This window comes from Oncorhynchus tshawytscha, linkage group LG12, assembly GCF_018296145.1.
Source record: "Oncorhynchus tshawytscha isolate Ot180627B linkage group LG12, Otsh_v2.0, whole genome shotgun sequence".
Taxonomy (NCBI): Eukaryota; Metazoa; Chordata; class Actinopteri; order Salmoniformes; family Salmonidae; genus Oncorhynchus; species Oncorhynchus tshawytscha.
In genome coordinates, this window is record NC_056440.1 from 19,143,142 (window position 1) to 19,167,375 (window position 24,234).

General features: G+C 44.9%; 1 protein-coding gene across 1 annotated transcript in view; it reads left to right on the forward strand.

Moving 5' to 3' along the window:
* LOC112266092 (netrin receptor UNC5D-like) overlaps positions 1-24,234 on the forward strand; it is an 84,477-nt gene that overhangs the window by 3,289 nt on the left and 56,954 nt on the right. Inside the window, exons 3-4 of the mRNA XM_042331158.1 lie at positions 15,305-15,448; positions 16,217-16,320. Of these exons, the coding sequence (XP_042187092.1) occupies positions 15,305-15,448; positions 16,217-16,320 (248 nt within the window). The remainder of the gene's footprint in view (positions 1-15,304; positions 15,449-16,216; positions 16,321-24,234) is intronic.

Sequence of the window (24,234 nt, forward strand, 5' to 3'; positions counted from 1 at the left end):
TGCAAAGTAGATGTCTGAACCGATTTGCCAAAAATATAGTTTGTTAACAATACATTTGTGGAATGGTTGAAAAACGAGTTTTAATGACTCCAACCTAAGTGTTTGTAAACTTCCCACTTCAACGGTATGTTGCTAAATGAGGAATTATTGTCATCAAATTCAATTATTTAGTTTTTTTAAGTGGATACCATGAGCTCCAAACCAAGCACTGTATTTTAATAATTGTATGTAAATTACCAGAATAATGCGAATGGCACCCATTGCCCTGGGATTGGAGGAAAAAGGTTGTTGTAATGAGAGGTTCAAATATCTGTATATGTAGAGGGTCTGACAACCTTTTGACCAATTAATGTCTGTTAACTCTACAATAAAGTTCCTCGCTAAACCCATGGGGTAAATCGTTGTCATGTTAACAGTACCATAATGGCTCATATTGCTTATTTCATAAGGTAAGAAACTTGATTTTATCCTTTTAATTTCAGTGCCAACGTGTTGTTTTCCTACTGTAAAGGAAGTATAGTCTTTGAACCCTGCGTAGGTCAGGTCTGATGTAGGCTTTGAAAGCAGTTTTGTATTCATTAACTCGTTTCATACTTGTTCAGCTCATCTGCATTCTCAAGTGGATAACCGTCTGCTCGCTGAGCTCCCTCCAGACGGAGCCACCGCCTCCCCACATGGTACTTAACCTAACACATTATCTACACTCACTCACTACGCAATTTCACAGATTCTGATTCAAGAACGCCCGGTGTTAAAAAAGAAAAGTTCATCCTTTTTACCTCGCTCTGCCTTTAAGCTATATCCGGGGAACAATTATGAACTTTTTACCATCTCCTGCACTTTACCGCCTGCGGTGTTGCCTTGCCTAGGCTGTTAAACCAACGGGTTCTGCATCAGAAGGAGACCCGAGTGGATTTGCAATTAAAAGAGCCTGGCTGAGATTGTCCTGTCCTCACCCCACGCCCGGCCTGCTGCAAAGCCTGCTAGCTTTATATCAGCACTAAACTCATAACTACCATTGATAACAACATGCTCAACGCTGCTTTGTCCTGCCTTGGTAATGGACAGCTAAATTGTGTATTGGATTAGGCCAAGCTAATCAAAGCAGCAGATCTATGATGAATTGGATGTTATTGATTAGGACATGGGTCTTCAATGCCACCAAGAGCACCATGATGATAACATCTCTTATTTACCAAGCAGGCTGATGAATCACAGCCACAGATAAGAGGCGCTACAATGCCCTTGAGTTAACCAGACTGAGACACAGGGAGGAGGGAGGAGAGCTCAGAGGAGAAGTTGAGAGGAGGGGAAGAAGGAGCAGAATGGAGAGAGGAGAGAGGAATGGGGGAGTGGAGAGTGGAGAGGGCAGGGGAGGGTTGAGGACAGTGGAGGGAAGATGCTCAGATTTGGTCACAGACTAAAGACAGTCAGTGTGTTGAAGTAGTAAGCTGAGAATGTACTGTCACTCAGTGCTGCTCATGGAACTTTTCCTTTCTATTAACCTTCCTATCTCTGAGGAAAATCAACTTATCTGGCGCAATTTATCCATGATTAAATGTCTATGGTAATATCAGCAGCAGTGAGAATTCAGTTCAGACTGCAATGGTGTTTTAAACCATGGTATGGAGTGTGTTGACTAGAGATAACCACAGACAGCTGTGCTGAGACCTCTGGGATGAGGCAGGGTATTGTCAACCTGTCAGTAATTGATTTTTTGATAGGGTCAACATGCCTATACATAATTGAACAGTGGAGAGATTACTGGGAAAAGCATGTCACAGTGGCCTCCGATTTACATTGAGTGCTGCAAGCGATAACGTGTTCTTATGGATTTAAATTGGATAAATTATTGGATTGGCGTGCTCTCTCCATATTTACATGAGCCTTTTGCTTAGTTCCCTATATTAATTCCCTATTTTTGTCAATGGCTTACCACTAAGAGTGGAGAGCATTGTCATCTTGAAGACCTTACTGCTTCAATGAATTAGGGAAATACGCACCAGGTTCCGTGTCAGGGAAACATTGGTCCCCAGGGTGTTTGTTTGGTGGAAACAGGTCCACTCCCTCCCATATGTCTGAGACTAGCGAATCATCACTTGTCTCACAGGGTTACCGTCCCAAATGGCACCCTATTTAGTGCACTACATTTGACCAGGAGCAATAGGGCTCTGCTCAAAAGTAGTGCACTATATAGACAATAGGGTGCTCCCAAGTAGCGCAGCGGTCTAAGGCATTGCATCTCAGTGCAAGAGGTGTCACTACAGTCCCTGGTTTGAATTCAGGCTGTATCACATCCGGCTGTGATTGAGAGTCCCATAGGGCAACGCACAATTGGCCCAGCGTCGTCCGGGTTTGGCCAGGGTAAACCGTCATTGTAAATAAGAATTTGTTCTTAACTGACTTGCCTAGTTATATAAAGGTTAAATCCAAAATAAAGATTTGGGACACTGTTACAGGCACTTTGTACTGGAGGAGGGAGGGATCTACAAGGAGGACATATCCTCAATGCTGATTAGTTAAAGCAGCCTGTGTAGCTATGTATACAAATTCATTACAAACAAAAAGCTGAAATGTCTTTAGTCAATAAGTGAACATTTGCTTAACAAGTCACATAATAAGTTGCATGGACTCACTCTGTGCAATACTAGTGTTTAACATGATTTTTGAATGACTACCTCTTTGCTGTACTCTGCACATACAATTATCTGTAAGGTCCCTCAGTCGGGAAATTAATTCCAAACAAAGATTAAACTACAAAGACTAGGGAGGTTTTCCAATGCCTCGCAAAAAGGGCACCTATTGGTAGGTCGGTAAAAATGAAAAAAGCAACCATTGAATATCCCTTTGAGCATGGTGAAGTTATTATTAGGCTTTGGATGGTGTATCAGTACACCCAGTCACTACAAAGATATAGGCGTCCTTCCTAACTCAGTTGCCGGAGAGGAAGGAAACTGCTCAGGGATTTCACCATGAAGCCAGTGGTGACTTTAAAACAGTTACAGAGTTTAATGGCTGCGATAGGAGAAAACTCAGGATGGATCAACAACATTGTATTTACTCCGCAATACTAACCTAAATGACAGCGGGAAAAGAAGGAAGCCTGTACAGAATTAAAATATTCCAAAACATGCATCCTGTTTGCAATAAGGTACTGGAGTAAAACTTCAAAACATTTTGAAAATAAATTAACTTTATGTCCTGAATACAAAGTGTTATGTTTGGGGTAAATCCAACACATCACTGAGTATTGTACCACTCTTCATATTTTCAAGCATGGTGGTGGCTGCATCATGTTATAGGTATGCTTGTCATCGGCAAGGACTAGGGAGATTTTGTTGTTGATAGAAAGAAACGGAATAGAGCTAAGCACAGGCAAAATCCTGGAGATAAACCTGGTTCATTCTGCTCATTCTGGACAATAACCTAAAACACAAGGCCAAATCTACACTGGCATTGCTTACTAAGATGACATTGAATGTTCTAGTGTGATCTAGCTAAATTTGACTTAAATTTACTTGAAAGTTTTTGGCAAAACTTTAAAATGCTGTCTAGCAATGATCAACAACCAACTTTACAGAGCTTGAAGAATTGTTAAAATAATATTGTGCAAATGTTGCACAATCCAGGTGTATTGCTCAATGAGTGAATGGGTGTGGAGTCAGGTGCAGAGAGCAAAGGATGCAGGAAAAAAAACACGCTTTATTGTCCAAAAAAATCAAAGGAACAAAATAGTATACCCAACACAGGTGTAACTATAAAACAAAATAGTACCCTTATGTGAAATACTAGGACAGCGAGACACATGAAACGAGGGGTTAATGCGATAATACGTAGGAAGTAATAATCGATAACAAACCTTGTTTATTCTCCTCAGGACTTTAAATGGCCCTACACACTGCGGACCCACCTTCCGGCAGGGCAAGCGGAGGGGCAGGTTTCGGGTCGAGAGTCAGACCCTGTCCCCCGGTGCAAACACGGGGGCCTCACTGCGGTGATGGTCAGCGCTCTTCTTCTGCCGTCCACTCGCCTGGCGTAATGACTACTGGACGGCCCTCCAGGTCTCCTTAGAGCGCAGCACCCACTCCTCCACCGCAGGAGCCTCAGTCTGTCTCTGATGCCATGGTGCCAGGACCGGCTGGTACCCCAACACGCACTGAAACGGTGACATGTTGGTAGAGGAGTGGCTTCGTGAATTCTGGGCCATTTCAGCCCAGGGGATGTATCTCGCCCACTCCCCTGGCTCGTCCTGGCAATACGACCGCAGAAACCTACCCACCTCCTGGTTCACTCTCTCCACTTTCCCATTACTCTCCGGGTGATACCCTGAGGTCAGGCTGACCGAGAGCCCCAGACGTTCCATAAATGCCCTCCACACACGGGAGGTAAACTGGGGACCCCGATCAGAAACAATATCCTCGGGCACCCCGTAGTGCCGGAAGACATGGGTGAAAAAAGCCACCGCAGTCTGCAGGGCCGTAGGGAGACCGGGAAACGGGATAAGACGGCAGGACTTACCGATCCACAACGACCAGGATCGTTGTGTTCCCCTGAGAGGGGGGAAGGTCCGTAAGAAAATCCACCGATAGATGGGTCCACGGCCGTTGTGGAATGGGGAGGGTTGTAACTTCCCTCGTGGCAGGTGCCTAGGAGCCTTACTCTGGGTGCACACCGAACAGGAGACATAGAATCGCACATCCCTCACCAAGGTGGGCCACCAGTACTTCCCCCTAAGACCTCGCAATGTCCTTGAAATACCCGGGTGACCCGACGAGGGTAGAATATGAGCACATCGAATCAATTGATCACGAACAGCGAGCGGCACGTACCTACGACCCTCTGGACACTGTAGAGGCGCAGGTTCCTCCCTTAGCGCCCGCTCGATGTCCGCGTCCACCTCCCATACTACTGCTGCCACCAGCTTAGCTGCCGAAATGATGGGAGTAGGATCGATGGACCGGTCCTCAGTGTCATAGAGGTGGGACAGCGTGTCGGCCTTAGTGTTGAGGGAACCTGGTCGATACGAGATAGTAAAACGAAATCTGGTGAAATACATGGCCCACCTTGCCTGACAAGGATTCAGTCTCCTAGCTGATCGGATATACTCCAGGTTACGGTGGTCAGTCCAGATGAGGAAAGGGTGCTTAGCCCCCTCAAGCCAGTGTCTCCACACCTTCAGGGCCTTAACCATAGCCAACAACTCCCTGTCCCCCACATCATAATTCCGCTCCGCTGGCCCGAGCTTCTTCGGAAAAAAAGCACAGGGGCGGAGCTTCGGTGGCGTACCCGAGCGCTGTGAGAGCACCGCTCCAACCCCATCCTCGGATGCGTCCACCTCTACTATGAACGCCAAAGAAGGGTCCGGATGCGCCAACACCGGCGCCTCAGTGAACAGCGCCTTCAACCTACGGAAAGCTTCGTCCGCCTCTGCTGACCTCTGCAAACGCACCGCCCCCCCCTTCAGCAGTGAGGTAATAGGAGCTGCTACCTGACCAAAACCCCGGATAAACCTCCGGTAGTAATTGGCAAACCCTAAGAACCGCTGCACCTCCTTCGGCCAATTACGCACGGCCTTGACGCGGTCACCCTCCATTACCACCCCCGAGCTGAAAATGCGATAATCCAGGAAGGAAATGGCTCGTTTGGAAAACTCACATTTCTCCGCCTTCACGTACAGGTCATGCTCCAGCAATCGCCCAAGAATCTTGCGCACCAGAGACACATGCGCGGTGCGTGTAGCGGAGTAGATCAAAATATTGTCAATATACACCACCACACCCTGTCCGTGCAGGTCTCTGAGAATCTCGTCAACGAAGGATTGAAAGACCGCTGGAGCATTCTTTAACCCGTACGGCATGACGAGGTGCTCATAATGGCCAGATGTGGTACTAAACGCGGTTTTCCACTCATCTCCCTCCCAAATACGCACCAGGTTATATGCACTCCTGAGATCCAGTTTCGTGAAGAACTGCGCTCCGTGAAATGATTCCACTGCCGTAGCGATGAGAGGTAGTGGGTAGCTAAAATCCACCGTGATGGAATTGAGACCTCGATAATCAATACACGGACGCAAACCACCATCATTTTTCTTCACAAAAAATAAACTCGAGGAGACGGGTGACATGGAGGGCCGAATGTACCCCTGTCCCAGAGCTTCCGTGACATATGTCTCCATAGCCAACGTCTCCTCCAGGGATAAAGGATACACATGACTCCTGGGGAGTGCAGCGTTTACCTGGAGGTTTATCACGCAATCCCCCTGTCGATGGGGTGGTAATTGGGTAGCTTTCTTTTTACTGAAAGCGATAGCCAAATCGGCATACTCAGCGGGAATGCGCACGGTGGAAACCTGGTCTGGACTCTCCACCGTTGTCGCACCGATGGAAACTCCTACACACCTGCCTGAACACTCATCAGACCACCCCTGGAGAGTTCCCTGTTTCCATGAAATCGTCGGATTGTGAATAGCTAGCCAGGGAATCCCCAGCACCACCGGAAACCCAGCTGAATCGATAAGGAACAGACTAATCTGCTCCTTATGATTCCCCTGCGTAATCATCTCCAAAGGAATTGTGGCCTCCCTGACCCTAACGGTCGACTATCTAAAGAGTGCACGGGAAAAGGGGGGTCTACCTTAACTAACGGAATCCTCAACCTCTGAACGAGTCCGTGATCTATAAAGTTCCCAGCTGCGCCTGAATCGACTAGCGCCTTATGCTGGAGAGAGGGAAAAATTTTAAGGAAACAAATTAATGAAAACATGTGACCAACAGGAAACTCTGGGAGAGTGTGGTGCTGACTCACCTGGGGCAACCGAGGAGTGTTCTGCCTGCCCTCTCGACTCCCAGATGAACTCCTCCAGCACCGACCTGAAGTGTGCCCTCTCCGGCCACAACTGGTACAGGAGGAGCCTCCTCCTCCGATCTCCCTAGATGCGGCCCCTCCTAGCTCCATCGGGATAGGAGCGGGAGGGTCAGGAGGTGGAACTAACAGGACCCTTTCAGAACGTCCGCGAGCAGCTAGCAGATGGTCTAACCGGATCGACAGGTCTATCAGTTCATCCAGGCTGAGCGTAGTGTCCCGACAAGCCAGCTCCCTGCGGACGTCCTCTCTCAGGCTACACCTGTAATGGTCTATCAGGGCCCTGTCATTCCACCCTGCTCCAGCGGCCAAGGTCCGGAAATCCAGTGCGAAGTCCTGCGCGCTCCTCGTCCCCCTGCCGGGGATGGAACTACCCGGAGATGGAACTCCGGGTAGTCGCCCCTCGCTGAGTCGGGCCCGTTCCAGACAGCATTGGCACACTCCAGGGCTCTACCCGTAAGGCAAGAGACGAGGACACTCACGCTCTCCTCGTCCGAGGGAGCCGGCCGAACGGTGGCCAGGTAGAGATCTAGTTGTAGCAGAAATCCCTGGCACCCCGCCGCCGCTCCTTTGTACTCCCTCGGAGGTGTAATGCGCAGAGCGCTGGTACCAGATCCCACTGGGAGATGGTAGAGTTGCTGGTGGGAGGGTAGTTGGGGTAGTAGGGAGACCACTCCTCTCCCAACGGTCCATCCTCTCCATCATTTGATCCATCGCTGATCCGATGCGATGGAGGATGGACATGTGATGAAGGACTCTCTCCTCCATCGTGGGGAGAGGGGTGGTCGCTGCTCCTGCTGACTCCATAATATGGTGCGGGCTTCTGTAACGCTCAATGAGTGAATGGGTGTGGAGTCAGGCGCAGAGAGCAAAGGATGCGGGAAAAAAACACGCTTTAATGTCCAAAAAATCACAGGAACAAAATAGTATACCCAACACAGGTGTAACTATAAAACAAAATAGGACCCTTATGTGAAATACTAGGACAGCGAGAAAACCCGATCTCTTCCTGGGGTCCAGCAACATTAATTAAGGCATACAATTTAAAATATTACATGACATTACATTTCATAACACTTTTCACAACACATTAAGTGTGTTCCCTCAGGCCACTACTTTACAACCACATATCTACAATACAACATCCATGTGTGTGCTTGTGCCCGTGTATGCCTCTTAAAAGTCTCCTCTGTTCCATAAGATGTATTTGTATCAGTTTTGTTTTACTGATTCTACTGCTTGCATCAGTTACCTGATGTGGAATAGAGTTCCATGATGCTGTTAAGATCTATGCTTCCCACTACCATCTTTTGTGTTTTTAATTAAGCTAGAAACCTTAGTTGCTACATTAATTGTTTTACTTATACATTAATTATACCCATTGATTCTTGAAGAATTTAAGTTATTAACTGTCATACCCCCATCAAAACCCTAAATATAACCTTGTTTTATTCCAATGTTTGTAAACAATGTAAATCTGAACAAACAGTTTATGGCCTCCACATGGTTAAAACTATAATTTTGATATCATGGATGGTCAGTCCTTGCATCCATAGTTCTGTCTATGAATGGTTACATTTTACCAAAACAGAGACAGAGTGTCTGCTTTGTTATTGTTTAAATTAAAGATTCTAGCTTTAACCCAGTTTAAATCTCCTTCCTTATCAGGTGTAAATAGTCGATATGCTGAAGGGAATCACACACAAATGGGCCCCATATAGACCAATATATTCCATTAGGATTCAATGCCCACGGATTGGAGAAAAATCACTGACCTTTCTTGTTGAGTCTGTGCATAGTGAATGTTATCGTTGGTGAGCAGTGAGCAGACAAAGTTGTTGCTGTCTCCTACATAGATTGGAGGCACATGGAGAGTGGCAGGTCCTGGCCGGTCTGGGCATTATGGGGGAAGAGAGGCCTGAGAATAGCAGATAAACAACCCCGGTGGTCACACAGACACACACACACCTGCCAGGAAACCCGGCTGCGTCTAATTCCCTGACCATGTTACCTTCCCTCTGTCCTTGTTCACTTCCCTTCATGGAACTCACTGAGACAAATGGGTTGGTGAAAGCAATAGCTCCGCTAGCACCTAGTTTTACACCATATTAGTTTCACATAATATCCAGTCTTGTCAGATCAGTGAAGGAGTGTAAATGAGGGCAGATGGAAGGGAGCACATTTCTTGAATGAGACACAGGTGAGTCCAGGGGAACAACAGCATACAGGCAGAAAACAGGCAGCATACAAGCTGCAAACATTCAGTGGCACTATGTTTCCCCTCAGCACAGGCCTTAGCCTCACCACACACTCAACCCTCCTACATCAGGAGTGTTGCAATGCTTTTGCCACTCTGTAATGTCCACTAAAGTGAGGATTGATGTTATCTTTGCCCCATGGTTCCTTCGTGACTCCGTTAATGGGGTTGTTAACTGAATGTGCCCAGACAATACAATACACCTCACACACATACCGTACCTGTATATCATAGGCTCCTTAGAGGGGGGAAATACATTTTGCCTCAGGTTTCAACTAGTCCGGTGCCGGTGGGTTGTGTTGTAAATGTCTACTTTTTTTATCACAGAAAAAGGAGCTTTACCTTTTTTGTTTGGATTACTATTCTGTTTTTGACTTCCATGTCAGGCAGGACTGGATGTATTGAGGTCTGTGTTATGCAGAGAGGTCTGAAATTATTGACACCCTTGATAAAGATGAGCAGAAATGACTGAATAAAATAAATAATTCAAATACTGAGATATATTGTAATTAAAATACTGAGCTATCCACTGATGTGTGTGGCCAGAGTTCTATTTTCATGTCATTTGGACCAAAGCACCGGTTCCAATCCAAGTGCCAACTCAAACTTCATGTGTTTGTTGGACGACTTGAAAATAGAGCTCTTTTACCACACACACACCTATGAAACCCTTCTTCCATCGCCAATAGACAACAGTATGATATTGCTTATTGCTTTCCTTATCTACGCACAGATGGAGACAAAACCCAACATGCAAACTTCTCTTCCAATATTTCCTGTATGGGTGGGTGAGGTTTTAGTTATCTTTCCCCTATTGCAGTACAATGCCTTTTTTTAATAGGTTTACTTACTAATTATTTCTGATTATAATGCCGTTAGTGGTCTGTGTTTATTTTTCCAGACTTTTGATCTAATTTAAATAGGATATTATTTTGTGAAGATGTATAGAAGAGACTTGGCTCTGTCAGTGTAGTTGGCCGTATAATTAAAGAGTTAAACAGTGAACATTGGGCCTAATTGATGTGGCAGACAAAGGCCTCGTCTGGATACACTGTAGCTGCCTCTCTCTGCAGCGGGACATCAAAATGGAGCATTGTCAAGTAAATATATCCCCAAATGCAGGTGAACATTCTGTAACTAAATATTTTGTCTAGTAGATATGTTTGTTAGTGTGTGTGTTTGTGTCTGTGGGCTGAGAATAAAGGGTATATGATTTCATAATAGATGTTCTGTATTAATTATGCGATAAGTGCCTGTCATTGTTTTAGATAGGCAGGTACTGCTCTAAAAAAGGCCCTTAATTGTCATCATTTATTTGTGGTGACATGACTGTGCTAATGCTGTTTCTCTCCTCAGCTGAGAGGTGTTTTGTCCTTAATTGCACTCAGTGTTCACATGTACCATAGCTGCCTTGGTAGACTGGGATACTCACTTGCACGCACCTCACACATCCACCCACCCACCTACCTACACACACACACACACAATTAACCTCACTGCAGTAAGTCAGAACTACTTAAAGTGCAACTGAATGCAAAATATAGACTGTGGCATTGATATTACTAAAACGTTTATTCAAGTGCCAAAATGAAATAAAAAGTCTAAGTAAGATCATTTGGGTCATAAAGTCAGTATTTTCTAAAACCGAGTTTTGTGAGATTTGTTTAACTGAGGTCGCCATGACTTAAATGAGGGTTAGGTTTTGATTCAAATCCTGCCCACACGGGACCACTGCCTGGCACAGTCTAATCATGGTTGGCAATAATCAAATCATCCTGATCACAGCTGCCCGGTGTGCTGCAGTGAAAGCTATCCAATTGCTCACCAGAATCAACCTACAAACCGCCCAGAGAGAGACAGTCTGAAGCGCCTTGGATTTATTTAGAAAACAAATGATACAAGACATTGTCACAAATGTTATGTTGAAAGAATAAGAGTTTTTTTCTAAAAGGCTTGGGTTTTCTCCAACTAAAACAACCTCATCTTGGCATGACACACAACTTTCATTCAAAGATGGCTATATTTAGAAAGCAGGAAATGCATTACGAGCAAAGCATGGGATTCCCTGACCAATCACGTTCACACTGTCAAGAGGGACAACAAACATTACTGCCTACGATATAGAAAACTTAACACACCCATATCAAGCCACACCACCAAGACACATCTAGTTCCTGTTAATGAGCACCGGAAAAGCGCAGGTGGAATCGGTAAGTTGAGCCCCTCTTTAATGTGGCAGATATTGATGAAGGTTCAAATGATTGCTGTAAGATATGGTCAAATACATCACCATACTTCTCTCTCATTTTTGTGATCAACACTTATTGAAAGCAACAAGATTTCCACACATCCATTTTTTAAGCCAACCCTCCCTTGTTAACAACTTGAGCAGGAGGCAGAAAGCCTGGTGTTGACAGAGGCCACTAACAGGCTCTCTGAGGGTGGGAGGATGTGTTAAAAGGGAATGCTCATTGGAGACATCAACATGCTAGCACACTGTGCAGGTGAAGTAGTGATGGCTAGTGCACTCCAGAGGACCTTTGACTTTGTACTACCCACCACCAAAGAGCCTTCCAGGGGATTCTGGAAGGGAAGTGTAGCTCGTGGCTTCTTTCCAACTGCACCGCAGGGAAACCCAGACCTGCAGGAGAGTAGGAGGCAGGCATTGATGGGAATTGTAGTGGTTTGAAACACTACAGATAATTGTCTGTGTAGAACATATTATGAAGAATAATCAGGTTTAAGCCAATGCAAGCCATGTGCCAGTATACAGATATAATCTTGTTCCAAATCTCACCTGTTTTTTCACGATGATCCAAGCCCTCTGAAAATGAAGTGGGATCCGGCCTCTCCCTATGCCATTCCTGTTGTCCAACTCAATAGGCTGAGCCATGGCAAGGCCATAGGGAGAGCGGATTAGCCTTGCCTTGTCCCTTCTAACTAGGCTCACACCACCTTAACCTCCATTCTCATTTTAAAAAAGCCAATAGCCATGGCTTAAGCTCTCTCTCTCTCTCTCTCTCTCTCTCTCTCTCTCTCTCTCTCTGAATAATTCTGCCTTTTGGATGACTTAGTCACTGGGAGAGCCACTTGGATAAAGAATAAAGCAGAGTGGGGTGGAAGAAATCAGAGGTTTAGTTTAATAAGTCCTGTCAATGGTGTTCCGCCTGTAAACAAATAGGGGTGACAGATGACAGAGTGCCGAAACTCGGATCTGTCTCTCAGGCACACCACCTGTCCCGGACGGTTAAGTCCTCAAGGAAATGTGCCCCTCGGAGAGATGCCGGAGAGTGCAGGACCTGCCAGCTACCATTAGCATATTGCTCACAGTGTTTCTTTTTTGGGGGGGATTATGTGCAGTCATTAGTCATGATTTTCTCTCCTGTCTCTTCACCCCCACTCTGTCAATTGCCATATCTCTGCAGGGGAATTCTGAATTATGTTTGTCTCACTAAGTGAAGTGCTGGTTGGCTGTAGTGGTGTTTTTTTGTTCATCTCCAGAGTGGCATGCTCCACGTGTTCCAGTAGAATTCAAATTTGTTTGGAGGATAGCAGGGGACCGAGTTCCAACAACATTTTTGCTGTAAAATCTGTTTGGAGACTAACAGGCAGCTGAGGTTGTTTGTTATCATCCATACACTACTTTCCTCACAGCCTCAACATAATGTAGGCTAGCTGATTTAGTTCTTAGTGGCATGATTGTTCCTATACATACTGCTGACCTTTAAATATGTATCTTGTTCTGTATCTTCAAGCAACAGCATTAATCTAGGGACATGTTCCTGCTGCTATTCAGTGTGGTGTTTAATTATTATGTATTCAAAAGTCTGAAATGCAGTACATGGTGTGCTGGTGTGACTGCCAACGAGCATGTTAGAATAGGCTGCATTTATTGTTGTGTGCAGGAGAGGAAACCCAGAGGAGAGGACGGGGTGCTGAGAGACTAGGGTTATGTCCCAAATGGCACCCTATTGCCTAGTGCACTGTATAGTTCACTAGGTAATAGCCCATACCGCCCTCGTTAATAGTAGTTCACTGTGTAAGAAATAGGGCGCCATTTGGCACGCAGCCTAGATTGGTATTTTTCTGTCCCAAGCCTCACACGTTACATCTTTTCTCTAATCCTATGTTTGGGAGGGCTGCAGGCTATGGAGGCTCTGAAAAGGAGGAAAGAAAACACATGACAGGTCCCTAAGCCCATGGCTCAGATAAAAATGGAAGCCTTTATCAATACAGCAATACAGAACTATATAACAGGTCTGCAAAGATTTCAGCTGGGGAGGTTTATGTTGCGACGCTAAGAGGATTTCATAGGGAGACTCCATTGGTTCGGACATGCTTTAATGTGCTTGTTCTAAAAATGTACTAGGTTTGAATTGTGCTTGTGTAACTATGGTGCATGCTAGGGGTACTCAACTCTTACCCTACGAGGTCCGGAGCCTGCTGGTTCTCTGTTCTACCTGAAATTGAAACCACCTGGTGTTCCAGGTCTAAAGCGGGCCCTGATTAGAGGGGAACCATGGAAAAATGCAGTGGAACTATCTTGGAGGTCCAGTTGATTGAGGGGTTTATACTATGTGTTATTGTGTCAGGGTAACCTTTATTTATTTACCCCTTTTTTGTGATATCCAATTGGTAGTTATAGTCTTGTCCAATCGCTGCAACTCCTGTACAGACTCTGGAGAGGCAAAGGTCGAGAGCCATGCATCCTCCGAAACACAACCCTACTAAGCTGCACTGCTTCTTGACACACTGCTTGCTTAACCCGGAAGCCAACCGCACCAATGTGTCGGAGGAAACACCGGCCAACTAGCAACCGAGTCAGCGTGCATGCGCACCGGCCCGCCACAGGAGTCGCTAGAGCGCGATGGTATAAGGACATCCTGGCTGGCCAAACCCTCCCCTAACTCGGACTACGCTGCGACACAGCCCGGGATCGAACCTGAATCTGTAGTGACGCCTCTAGCACTGTGATGCAGCGCCTTAGATTGCTGCGCCACTCGGGAGGCTGTCAGGGTAACTGTTACATCAGCGTTTTCCAACTCCAGTCTTCCAGTACCCCCAACAGTACATATTTGTGTTGTGGCCCCAGACAAACACACCTGAATCTAATTGCCAGCTAATCATCAAGCCCTTGACAAGTTGAATTGGGTATTTTTGTCCGGGGCTAAAACAAAAATGTGTGCTGTTGCGGGTACTGGAGGACCGTAGTTGAGAAACACTGCTGTACATATAATATTATTTTTGAAGCAGGTCTGATGTGAAGCTTGTTAGTGGGATGATGATGCTCAAGCCGAGGTTCTCCCAACCCTCTCCTCAGGGAACACCTGATTAACTGGCACATCTGATTTAATTAGTCAACTTATCCACAAGCCTTTCACTAATTTAATCAGGTGTGCCAGTTTAGGTTTAAAACTAAAATATTAAATGTCTTGGGGGGGTAGAGGAGACCCTGCTCCAACCAACTTTTTTTGTTAGCAGAATTAGGCATTACACACAACAGAGAGAGTCTTGGAAGGCTGCCTATTTCATCTGTTATGCACTTTCAATATCCAAGCAGAGAGCCAGAGGACAGGGAGAACATAATCACATTAGGCACTCACTGATTGGGGCAAAGTGTCAGGCCTCCTAAAAGCCTAATGTATTTTTACCACATTATTGATTAGTACTACCAGACAGCTATGTGTATAGTACATACTTGATCCAGTCCCATCCCACTCCCTTAAAGATCTCTCAACAACAGTTAGGGCACTCTAAGGACTCCAAGGACTGAGCACCAGAGGTCCTGTATATGTCCTCGGTACATTGTTTCTTTCTCCAAAGAACATTTGATCCAGACAGTAACTTCACTTACTGGCTGTTTCTTTATTTAAATAACACTTAATCCAGACAGTAACATCACTTACTGGCTGTTTCTTTATTTAAATTTCACTTAATCCAGACAGTAACATCACTTACTGGCTGTTTATTTAAATAACACTTGATCCAGACAGCCAGTAAGTGAAGTTACTGTCTGGATCAAGTGTTATTTAAATAAAGAAACAGCCAGTAAGTGATGTTACTGTCTGGATTAAGTGAAATTTAAATAAAGAAACAGCCAGTAAGTGATGTTACTGTCTGGATTAAGTGTTATTTAAATAAAGAAACAGCCAGTAAGTGAAGTTACTGTTTCTTTCCCCCATGCAGGGCTGAAGGTGCGTGAGGTGTTGATCAACGTGTCCCGTCAACAGGTGGAGGACTTCCACGGCCCAGAGGACTACTGGTGTCTATGTGTGGCCTGGAGCCACCTAGGCACCTCCAAGAGCCGCAAGGCCACGGTCCACATCGCATGTGAGTAGCCTACTACAGTATTGTATCACCCATAGTTTTTCCCAATCCTATTCCTGGGGGCCCAAAAGGGTATTTTTGTCTAGCACTTTATTCTTGAATCAACTAACCAACTCATCAAGCCTTTAGTTTAATCAGGTGGGTTAATGTTAGAGCATAAACTAAAATGTGCACCCTTTTTGGTCCCCAGGACCAGGAAACACTGACCTATAGAACTTACATGGTAAAATAACAGTTAAATTAAATAATAATGACCTGAAATGATATTCAGGTCAGTTATGCCATTGTGGGTGGACTGGTGTCATTTTGAGTGTCCCCGTGAGTTTACCAGTCAAATTTCCATGGTCAGAGACAGAGTTTCTATGTCCGTTCTACTCATTATATTTATAAAGTACCTCAGTCTCACATTATGGCTCATGGCCAAAACTGCACTGCAGGACTAGATGGATAGAAAGCCGACGTGCAACTTAGCAAAAAAAATTATCCCCATGTCATATACTTTTAAGTTTAATGGGCATATATGTATGAATATGTACTCATCAGCCAGTGTAGTCTATCCTCCAAATAACCTTGGCAACCTGCAGACAGATGGAGCCGGGGAGGCAGGAGGTTCATTCAGACCCGTTCCTCACTCCCAAGGTTGATGTCGTGTCCAAACTAAGGACAGGGTAAGGCAGGGAGAGTCAGTGGCAAGTGGTGTTAGTGATGGGGAGATTGAGGGCAGGCTGGGCATGGGGTGGACTGACAGCAGGGTGTTATCTCCCCACACAGACCTGAGGAAGAACTTTGAGCAGGACCCCCAGGGGAAGGAAGTTCCAATCAAAGGGATGATCGTGCTGCACTGCCGCCCCCCAGAGGGAGTGCCAGCAGCAGAGGTAAGACCCCAGCTTCCCAGCCCTTAACAGTTATGACCCCTCCAACAGTGTAGGAGCCTCTCTGTGCAGGGAACAGCTTACCTTACACTCCAGGCTGTTGAGAGGCTCTAGAATAAAGCATTTCAACTCTTATGCAGCAAGGGGAAAACTGTCTGCTTTGAACACATATTTATTCCTGACTGTGTTGTGTCAGCGGTAGGCATACACTACACACTGTGATTTTTTTTTATGATGACAGTGTTATTTGATGCCCTGTTCAAAATAAATGTGCATACAGTATTATTGAAATGCAGTGTCTAGAGTTAATCAGTATGAACTATAGCTCTGTGGTGCATGTGTGGGTTTGAGTGGATTTTGGCTGTGGGTAACCTGGGAGTTATGAATGATTCAGCATGGAGAGGATGGTGGGGGTGATGCCAGCCTGGTTTGTGTACCAAATGGCACCCTATTCCTCATGTAGTGCACTACTTTCAATCAGAGCCCTATGGGCCCTGGTCAAAAGTAGTGCACTATATGGAATAGGGTTCCATTTGGGATGCAAACCAGGCTGAGAAGAGCCCAGAATCTCCTCTCCAGTCCTTTGTCAACATAAATGAGCTCAGCCAGAAGTGAATACTGTATAACACAGAGCAGGCGTTCACAGCCCAGACCATTGTACAGTACCCACCTCTTCATGAAATATTGAGATTGCAAGTGTAGTGTGAGGTTTTTGGGAGCCTTTTTTCAGCAGGCTGGCTGACTGTGGGATGGATGCTGCTCCCGCTCCTGCTCGCTCCCCTCTCAGCTGTAATAGAATGTGAATTGGTGTCTTTGATGCACTGTAAACATCCCTCTGGAGGAACGTGTTCAGAAACTCCTTCGGTCAGCAATGATGTCGAGGCAAGCTAATAAGTCGCTCGGAATTGGATACATTTTGCATCATTGTGGCTGAGACCGCTTATATTAGCCTGTGCCTGGTACTTTTAGGAGAGGCTGAGATTGTCTCCTAGCTCGGCTCTCTGGAACATTACTTGCATAAGGGAAACGTGACACTGGATTTACTGCTCTGCTCTCAATCTCACTTCTCTCTTCAAATTCTCTCAGGCACACATTTTCTATTTTATTTAATTTTTTTACCCCCCTTTTCTCCCCAATTTCATAGTATCCAATTGTTAGTAGTTACTCTCTTGTCTCATCGCTACAACTCTCGTATGGGCTCGCGAGAGTCGAAGGTCGAGAGTCATGCGTCCTCCGAAACACAACCCAACCAAGCTGCACTGCTTTTTAACACAGTGTGCATCCAACCAGGAAGCCAGCTGCACCAATTTGTCGGAGGAAACACCGTACACCTAGCGACCTGGTCAGCGTGCACTGCGCCCGGCCCACCACAGGAGTCGCTAGTGCACGATGAGACAAGGATATCCCTACCGGCCAAACCCTCCCTATAACCCGACGCTAGGCCAATTGTGCGTCGCCCCATGGACCTCCCAGTCGTGGCCAGCTGCGAAAGAGCCTGGGCTCGAACTCAGAGTCTCTGGTGGCACAGCTAGCACTGCGATGCAGTGCCTTAGACCACTGCGCCACCCGGGAGCAGGCACACATTTTCAAGTGAGGCTGTTAAGTGAGTTGCTTTGAAAACACACTGCATTTTATTCTCATTCAAATCAGATATCTATGGACATTGCAAATGTGCTGAAGCAAAGAGCAAGTCAATACTCTTAATTTTACGTTTAAGATTAAGTTTGAGGTCGTTTTTAAATGTCACTTCATAAGGGGTTTCATTCAAATATATATCCAACTTCAGTCATTGAGGTAACCACGCACATTAGGAATAGAAGGATAAGTATAAAATGCTATCTTTCCTATACACCACATGAATAATAACACAGCCTACTCATACCACTTTTATTTTGTTTGATCTGCCATCTGTTGGAATTATTTTTAGCATTTTAGCACCGCAGCTTAGCGAAGTTAACAAAGTCAAAAATGTGTGAGAGAATAATTGACTGTGGTTTCCTATTTTTTCATCATAACACATTTACTCTTGTATTAAAGAGGTAATGAATATTTGAATGAGGAGTGTGAATATGGGTTAGATGTATAACGTTTCAAATTATTTGGACTGGAGCCAACATCAGATAATCTTGAATAATGAACCCATTCTAGGATATCTGAAAGGAAAGTGCAATGAACAGCTGTTACGAATCCCTTTTGGCCCGACAGTCTAGGGGGGGGATGGTAATGAGACCCGTAACATAACTCATGCAAATTATAATTGTGACAAAGTAAAAGTGTGAACGAAATAACCACGATAACTGAAATTATACCGTCAAACTCAGGGTTTATTGTAAAACACACGGTAATGGGGGGAGCAGGAAAAGGGGCTGAGCTGGACCCAAGGAAAGAAACAATAAGCATCCAAAACACCCCTAAGCTAGACTAGCCTATTTTAACAACAGCTAACTAACTAACCAAAAATACAGTGGGTGGTCCGTCCAGTTCTAACTAGTGTTTTTAACAAAGTCTACCTACGGGTAGTGTATGCCCATGGGCAACTTGTCTTGGTTTCCCCTTTTCCCACCAGCAATCAAACACAAACACAAACACCATAACCAAAAACAATACTCACAGGTGATGACAAAGTGCTATGGAGGTGCTCAAACAAAAGAGAGGTTAAGACACAAAGAGAGAGTGAACCACAGAGACCTACAGACATGGCATTTACAGAGAGATTGAGTTTTAGAGCAAACAACTGATGGGGTTTTTAAACCATGGGGAAGGAACTGTGATAGGGTAGGAAACAGGAGGAGGTGTGTCTTCTGATTGATGATTGATAGTTGACTGATTGGGGAGTGATGATGTTCACCTGTGAGGGGAGAAGGAGAGAAAAGAAACACACACAGGATACACACACAGGATACTTGTATCCGTAACACTTGTATCCGTAACAGCAGCCAAACTATAAACCAGCACACCTAATTTATGGAAAGAAAATATCTTTATGTGAAATTAAACACATTGAACAGTCTCAGAAATGGGAACCCAGACCATGACACAAAATACTGAACAATTTCAGGCCTGCATCCCAAATGGCACCCCATTCCCTAGTAGTACTACTTTTGACTAGGGCCCATGGTGCACTACATAGGGTATCATCTGGGATGCACAAGATAATAATTCCAAGTGTTTCAAATGTAATTATTCATAAATGGAAAAAAAATCACATTTAAATCACAGAGAAAAGAACACTGGCGTGCTGCTGTGATTATTTGTACTACATTCTACCTCCAATACTGCTTTTGACTAATTTAGTCAATTGAAGTGAAAAGGAACAAAAGGCACTAAAACAGCTGTTAAACTCTTAGTGCATTTCCATTGTGGCAAACAATAAATATATTACATTCCACATGTAATTGCCTTCCTTTCCTGTTAGTTTCTTCCAAAATACACAGACTTTACTATTGCCTTCAAAGTAATTGTAAATGGGTGATACTATTGATTCACTGTAACTAATTTCAACTTCTCCCACCTGAACAAGAGGAAGACCTATGTGAGAATGCTGTTAATTGATTACAGCTGTATTCAACAACATAGCGCCCTCCAAGCTCATCACTAAACTCAGGACACTGGAAATAAACACCTCCCTCTGCAGCTGGATCTTGGATTACCAAAACATTTCTGCAGTATTGAAGGTCCCCAAGAACACAGTGGCCTCCGTATTTCTTAAATGGAAGAAGTTTGCAACCACAAAGACTCTTCCCAGAGCTTGCCGCCTGGCTAAACTGAACAATCGGGGTTGAAGGGCTTTGGTCAGGGAGGTGACCAAGAACCCTCTGACAGAACTCCTCTGTGGTGATGGGAGAAACTTACAGAAGAACAACCATTTTTGCAGCACTCCACCAATCAGGCATTTATGATGGAGTAGCCAGACGGAAGCCACTCTTCAATAAAAGGCACATGACAACCCACTTGGAGTTTGCCAAGAGGCACCGAATGACTCTCTGACCATGAGAAACAAGATTCTCTGATCTGATGAAATTAAGATTGAACTCTTTGGCTTGAATGTAAAGTGTCATGGTCTGGAGGAAACCTGGCACCAGCCCTCCAGGGAAGTATGGTGCTGGTAGCCTCATGCTGTGGGGATGTTTTTCAGTGGCAAGGATGGGAGACTAGTCAGGATCGAGGGAAAGATGAATGGAGGAAAGTACAGAGAGATCCTTAATGAAAACCTGGTCCAGAGCTCTCAGGACCTCAGACTGGGGCGAAGGTTCACCTTCCAACAGGACAACGATGCTAAGCACACAGCTAATACAACGTAGGAGTGGCTTTGGGACAAGCCTCTGAATGTCCTTGAGAGGCCCAGCCAGAACCCGGACTTGAACACGATCGAACATCTCTGGAGAGACATTAAAATAGCTGTGAAGTGACGCTCTCCATCCAACCTGACAGAGCTTGAGAGGATCTGCAGAGAAGAATGGGAGAAACACCCAAAATACACAGGTGTACCAATGTTGTACCCAAGAAGACATGAGGCTGTTATCGCTGCAAAAGGTGCTTCAGCAAAGTACTGAGTAAAGGCTCTGAATACTTATGTAAATGTGATATTTCAGTTTATTTTTAATACATTTGTAAAACTGTCTAAACTATTTTTGCTTTGTCATTATGGGGTATTGTGTGTAGATTGATGAGAAAAAAAATCATAAATATTTGAATAAGGCTTTATCGTAACAAAATGGGGAAAAGGTCAAGAGATCTGAATACTTTCCGAATGCACTGTATATACACTACATTACTAACAGCATGTGGACACCAGCTCGTCGAACATCTAATTCCAAAATCATTGGCATTAATCTGGAGTTGGTCTCTCTTTGCTGCTATAACAGCCTCCACTGTCCTGGGAAGGCTTTCCACTAGATGTTGGAACATTGCTGCGGGGACTTGCTGCCATTCAGCCACGAGCATTAGTGAAGTCGGCACTGATGTTGGTGATTAGGCCTGGCTCACAGTCGCCGTTTCAATTCATCCCAAAGGAGTTCGATAGGGTTGAGGTCCTGGCTCTGTGCAGGCCAGTCAAGTTCTTCCACACCAATCTGAACAAACCATTTCTGTATGGACCTCGCTTTGTGCATGGAGGCATTGTCATGCTGAAACAGGAAAGGGCCTTTGATGAACTGACTTCTTGATAAGGTGGAATTCTATGACGGTGCCACGTTGAAAGTCACTGAGCTTTTCAGTAAAGCCATTCTACTGCCAATTGTCTATGGAGGGCCTCCCGGGGGGCGCAGTGGTATAAGGCACTACTACCAATTGGTTACCACGAAATTGGGTAGAAAAAAGGGGCAATTATTTTTTATTTAAAAATATATATTTTTAAATTGCCTATGGAGCAATGTTCCAACAAGTAAGCATGCCTGTGTACTCGATTTTTATACACCTGTCAGCAACGGGTGTGGCTGAAATAGCCGAATTCACTAACTTGAAAGGTTGTCCACATACTTATGTATGTGTGTGTGTGTGTGTGTGTGTGTGTGTGTGTGATACAGTGGCCATATCTACCTCAATTACCAAGTTATTGTTACTCATTGTGTATTTATTCCTTGTGTTAATATTTTTCTATTCTGTCAACAACAACAAAAATCTCTCTGCATTTTTGGGAAGGGCCCGTAAGTAAGCATCTCACTGTTATTCTAGACCTGTTGTTTATGAAGCATGTGACAAATACAATTTTATTTTATTTTATTATGTGCCATCATGCTTCTTTCCAATTCCCTAGCTCTGCCCCCTCTGTTAATTCCGCACAGGTCAGAGCAAACTCTCCAAGAGAAAATGATGAGTTTCATTATTAAGCCAAGCAATTACATTCCCCAGTGTGGTCGGGCAGTGCAGTAAAGAGCTCAATTTTCTTTCCTAAGATAAGACAGATCTGGGTGGAATAGTATTGTGGTGCTGCCACGTTGCTCAGGGGAGGAGAGGCGGCATTTGGGAAGCAACAGGAAGGCGGGCTGGCTACACAAATGTGCTTTGTCTTCCCTATCTTTTTTGATTAACCCTCCTGAGTGGCAAACACATTAGCGGTGGAGATAGCTCCGACACAGCCCTCCCCTGTCTGCATGTATGTCTGGTTCACACAGATATGAACACATAGAGGCATGCAAAGTTCAAAGACTTTGATTCGGCTCAATCTGTGTGTGCTTGTGTGCGTTTTCGTGCGTGTGTGTGTGCGGGTGCGTCTTTGTGCGTGTGTGTGTACATCTCTGTTCGTAAACCTCGGGGTGGATTACTAACACACTTGGCGTTCGCTACTGACTCGAAGTTCAGTGGGGCTACATGGCATCTCTCAGTCCCTGGGGCTCGTCTGTCATAGTTGTTTAATTCTTGTAATTGTCTTGATGAGATACACAGGAATGAAAAAAGTTACCCCACCCACACTGTCACAAGCTCCACCACGTGTATCTATAGACCTGTGTCTCAGATGGCACCCTATTGCCTATGTAGTGCACTACTTTTGACTAGGGCCCATAAGGGTCTAGTCAAAAGCAGTGAGCTATATAGGCAAAAGGGTGCAGTTTGGACATGATGCATCAGCATTTCTATGCTTTTACCTGTTGAGCTATAGTAGGTTCCCAGGATAGTAGGGAAGGGACAAAGACACAGCCATACACTAGAGCCTCACCTAGAATGTGAGTGTCACCTAGAAAAGAAAAGCTGCACACTCTCATGGCTCCAATGCAATACATTTAATATAACAACATTTTCACAGCTATGCTGCCGATTGTCACCCACCTACTGTATAGGTCTCAGATTTGTATCTTTATTCGGCATGATGACAGCTGATCTTCCTGGGGTCCAAAGTCATTACAAAGACTTTACAGACATAAGACTTTACAAGATGTTACTGTCACCGAGGTTTCAGTGTCCTCTCCGCTCCGCTCCAGGAGATCAGAGGTCCTCCCACGTCCCCACAGATACACATGGCCTCGGCCTGGAACCCGGTTCTCCATCAAGCCTGTGACACTGATGGCCACCTCCTAATTGAAACAAATGTGCCAATTAGGCAATTCATCTCTCACATCCTCCGCCACACACTTACAGGGCTAATTTGTATTTGTCCCCGCCACACTTTTTTTTTCTTCTCCTTCCGTTTCTGCCGGGTGGATCTTTTCATCATTACCCTAAGGATGTTAGCAGTGGCAGGCGACAGCCCGGTAATGTAGAGCAGGTCCTACAGCTCAGTGAGGGCCGGGCGGATTGTGCCACGCATTAATTGCCTCTTTCAACTCGCAAATTTCCCCTGATGAAATTGAAATAAATACATAAAGAGGGAAACACTCCTCTGCCACCGCTACCGCCGGCTCTCTTCCAGTGACAGATTGTTTTAATCATGAAACATTAGAGTCAATCCCCAGTCTTTTCCTCCCCTTATCTTCCTACTTTAGTACATTAACTGCTTGCCTCTGATGCCATCTTGCTAAAGGGTATCTTTTAATTGCGCCTTGGAATCTGGAATCCATTGAAGGGGATTTCCAAGTCTTGTTTAAAGTGAAGGGAAACAAGGCTTCAGCTATTCCTAGTTCTCCTGTTTCTAGGTCATAAAGTATGGTACTCATTGACGTCAGATAGGTTGTACATCAGAGTAGATCTGCGGAGGAGAATACAATAGGCCTATCTATGAAATATGATTGTGTGTGTATAAATATGTGCGTGCAGTGCAATACACTGTGTGCTAGATATTTGGGACACCAGCTCTTTCCGTTATATAGACTGACCATGTGAATCCAGGTGAAGCTATGATCCCTTGTTGATATCACTTGTTAAATCCACTTCAATAGGTGTAGATTTGTATTTATTATGGATCCCTATTAGCCAAGGCAGCAGCTACTCTTCCTGGGGCAAAAAAATTAAGGCAGTTATACATTTTAAAAACATTGCAATACA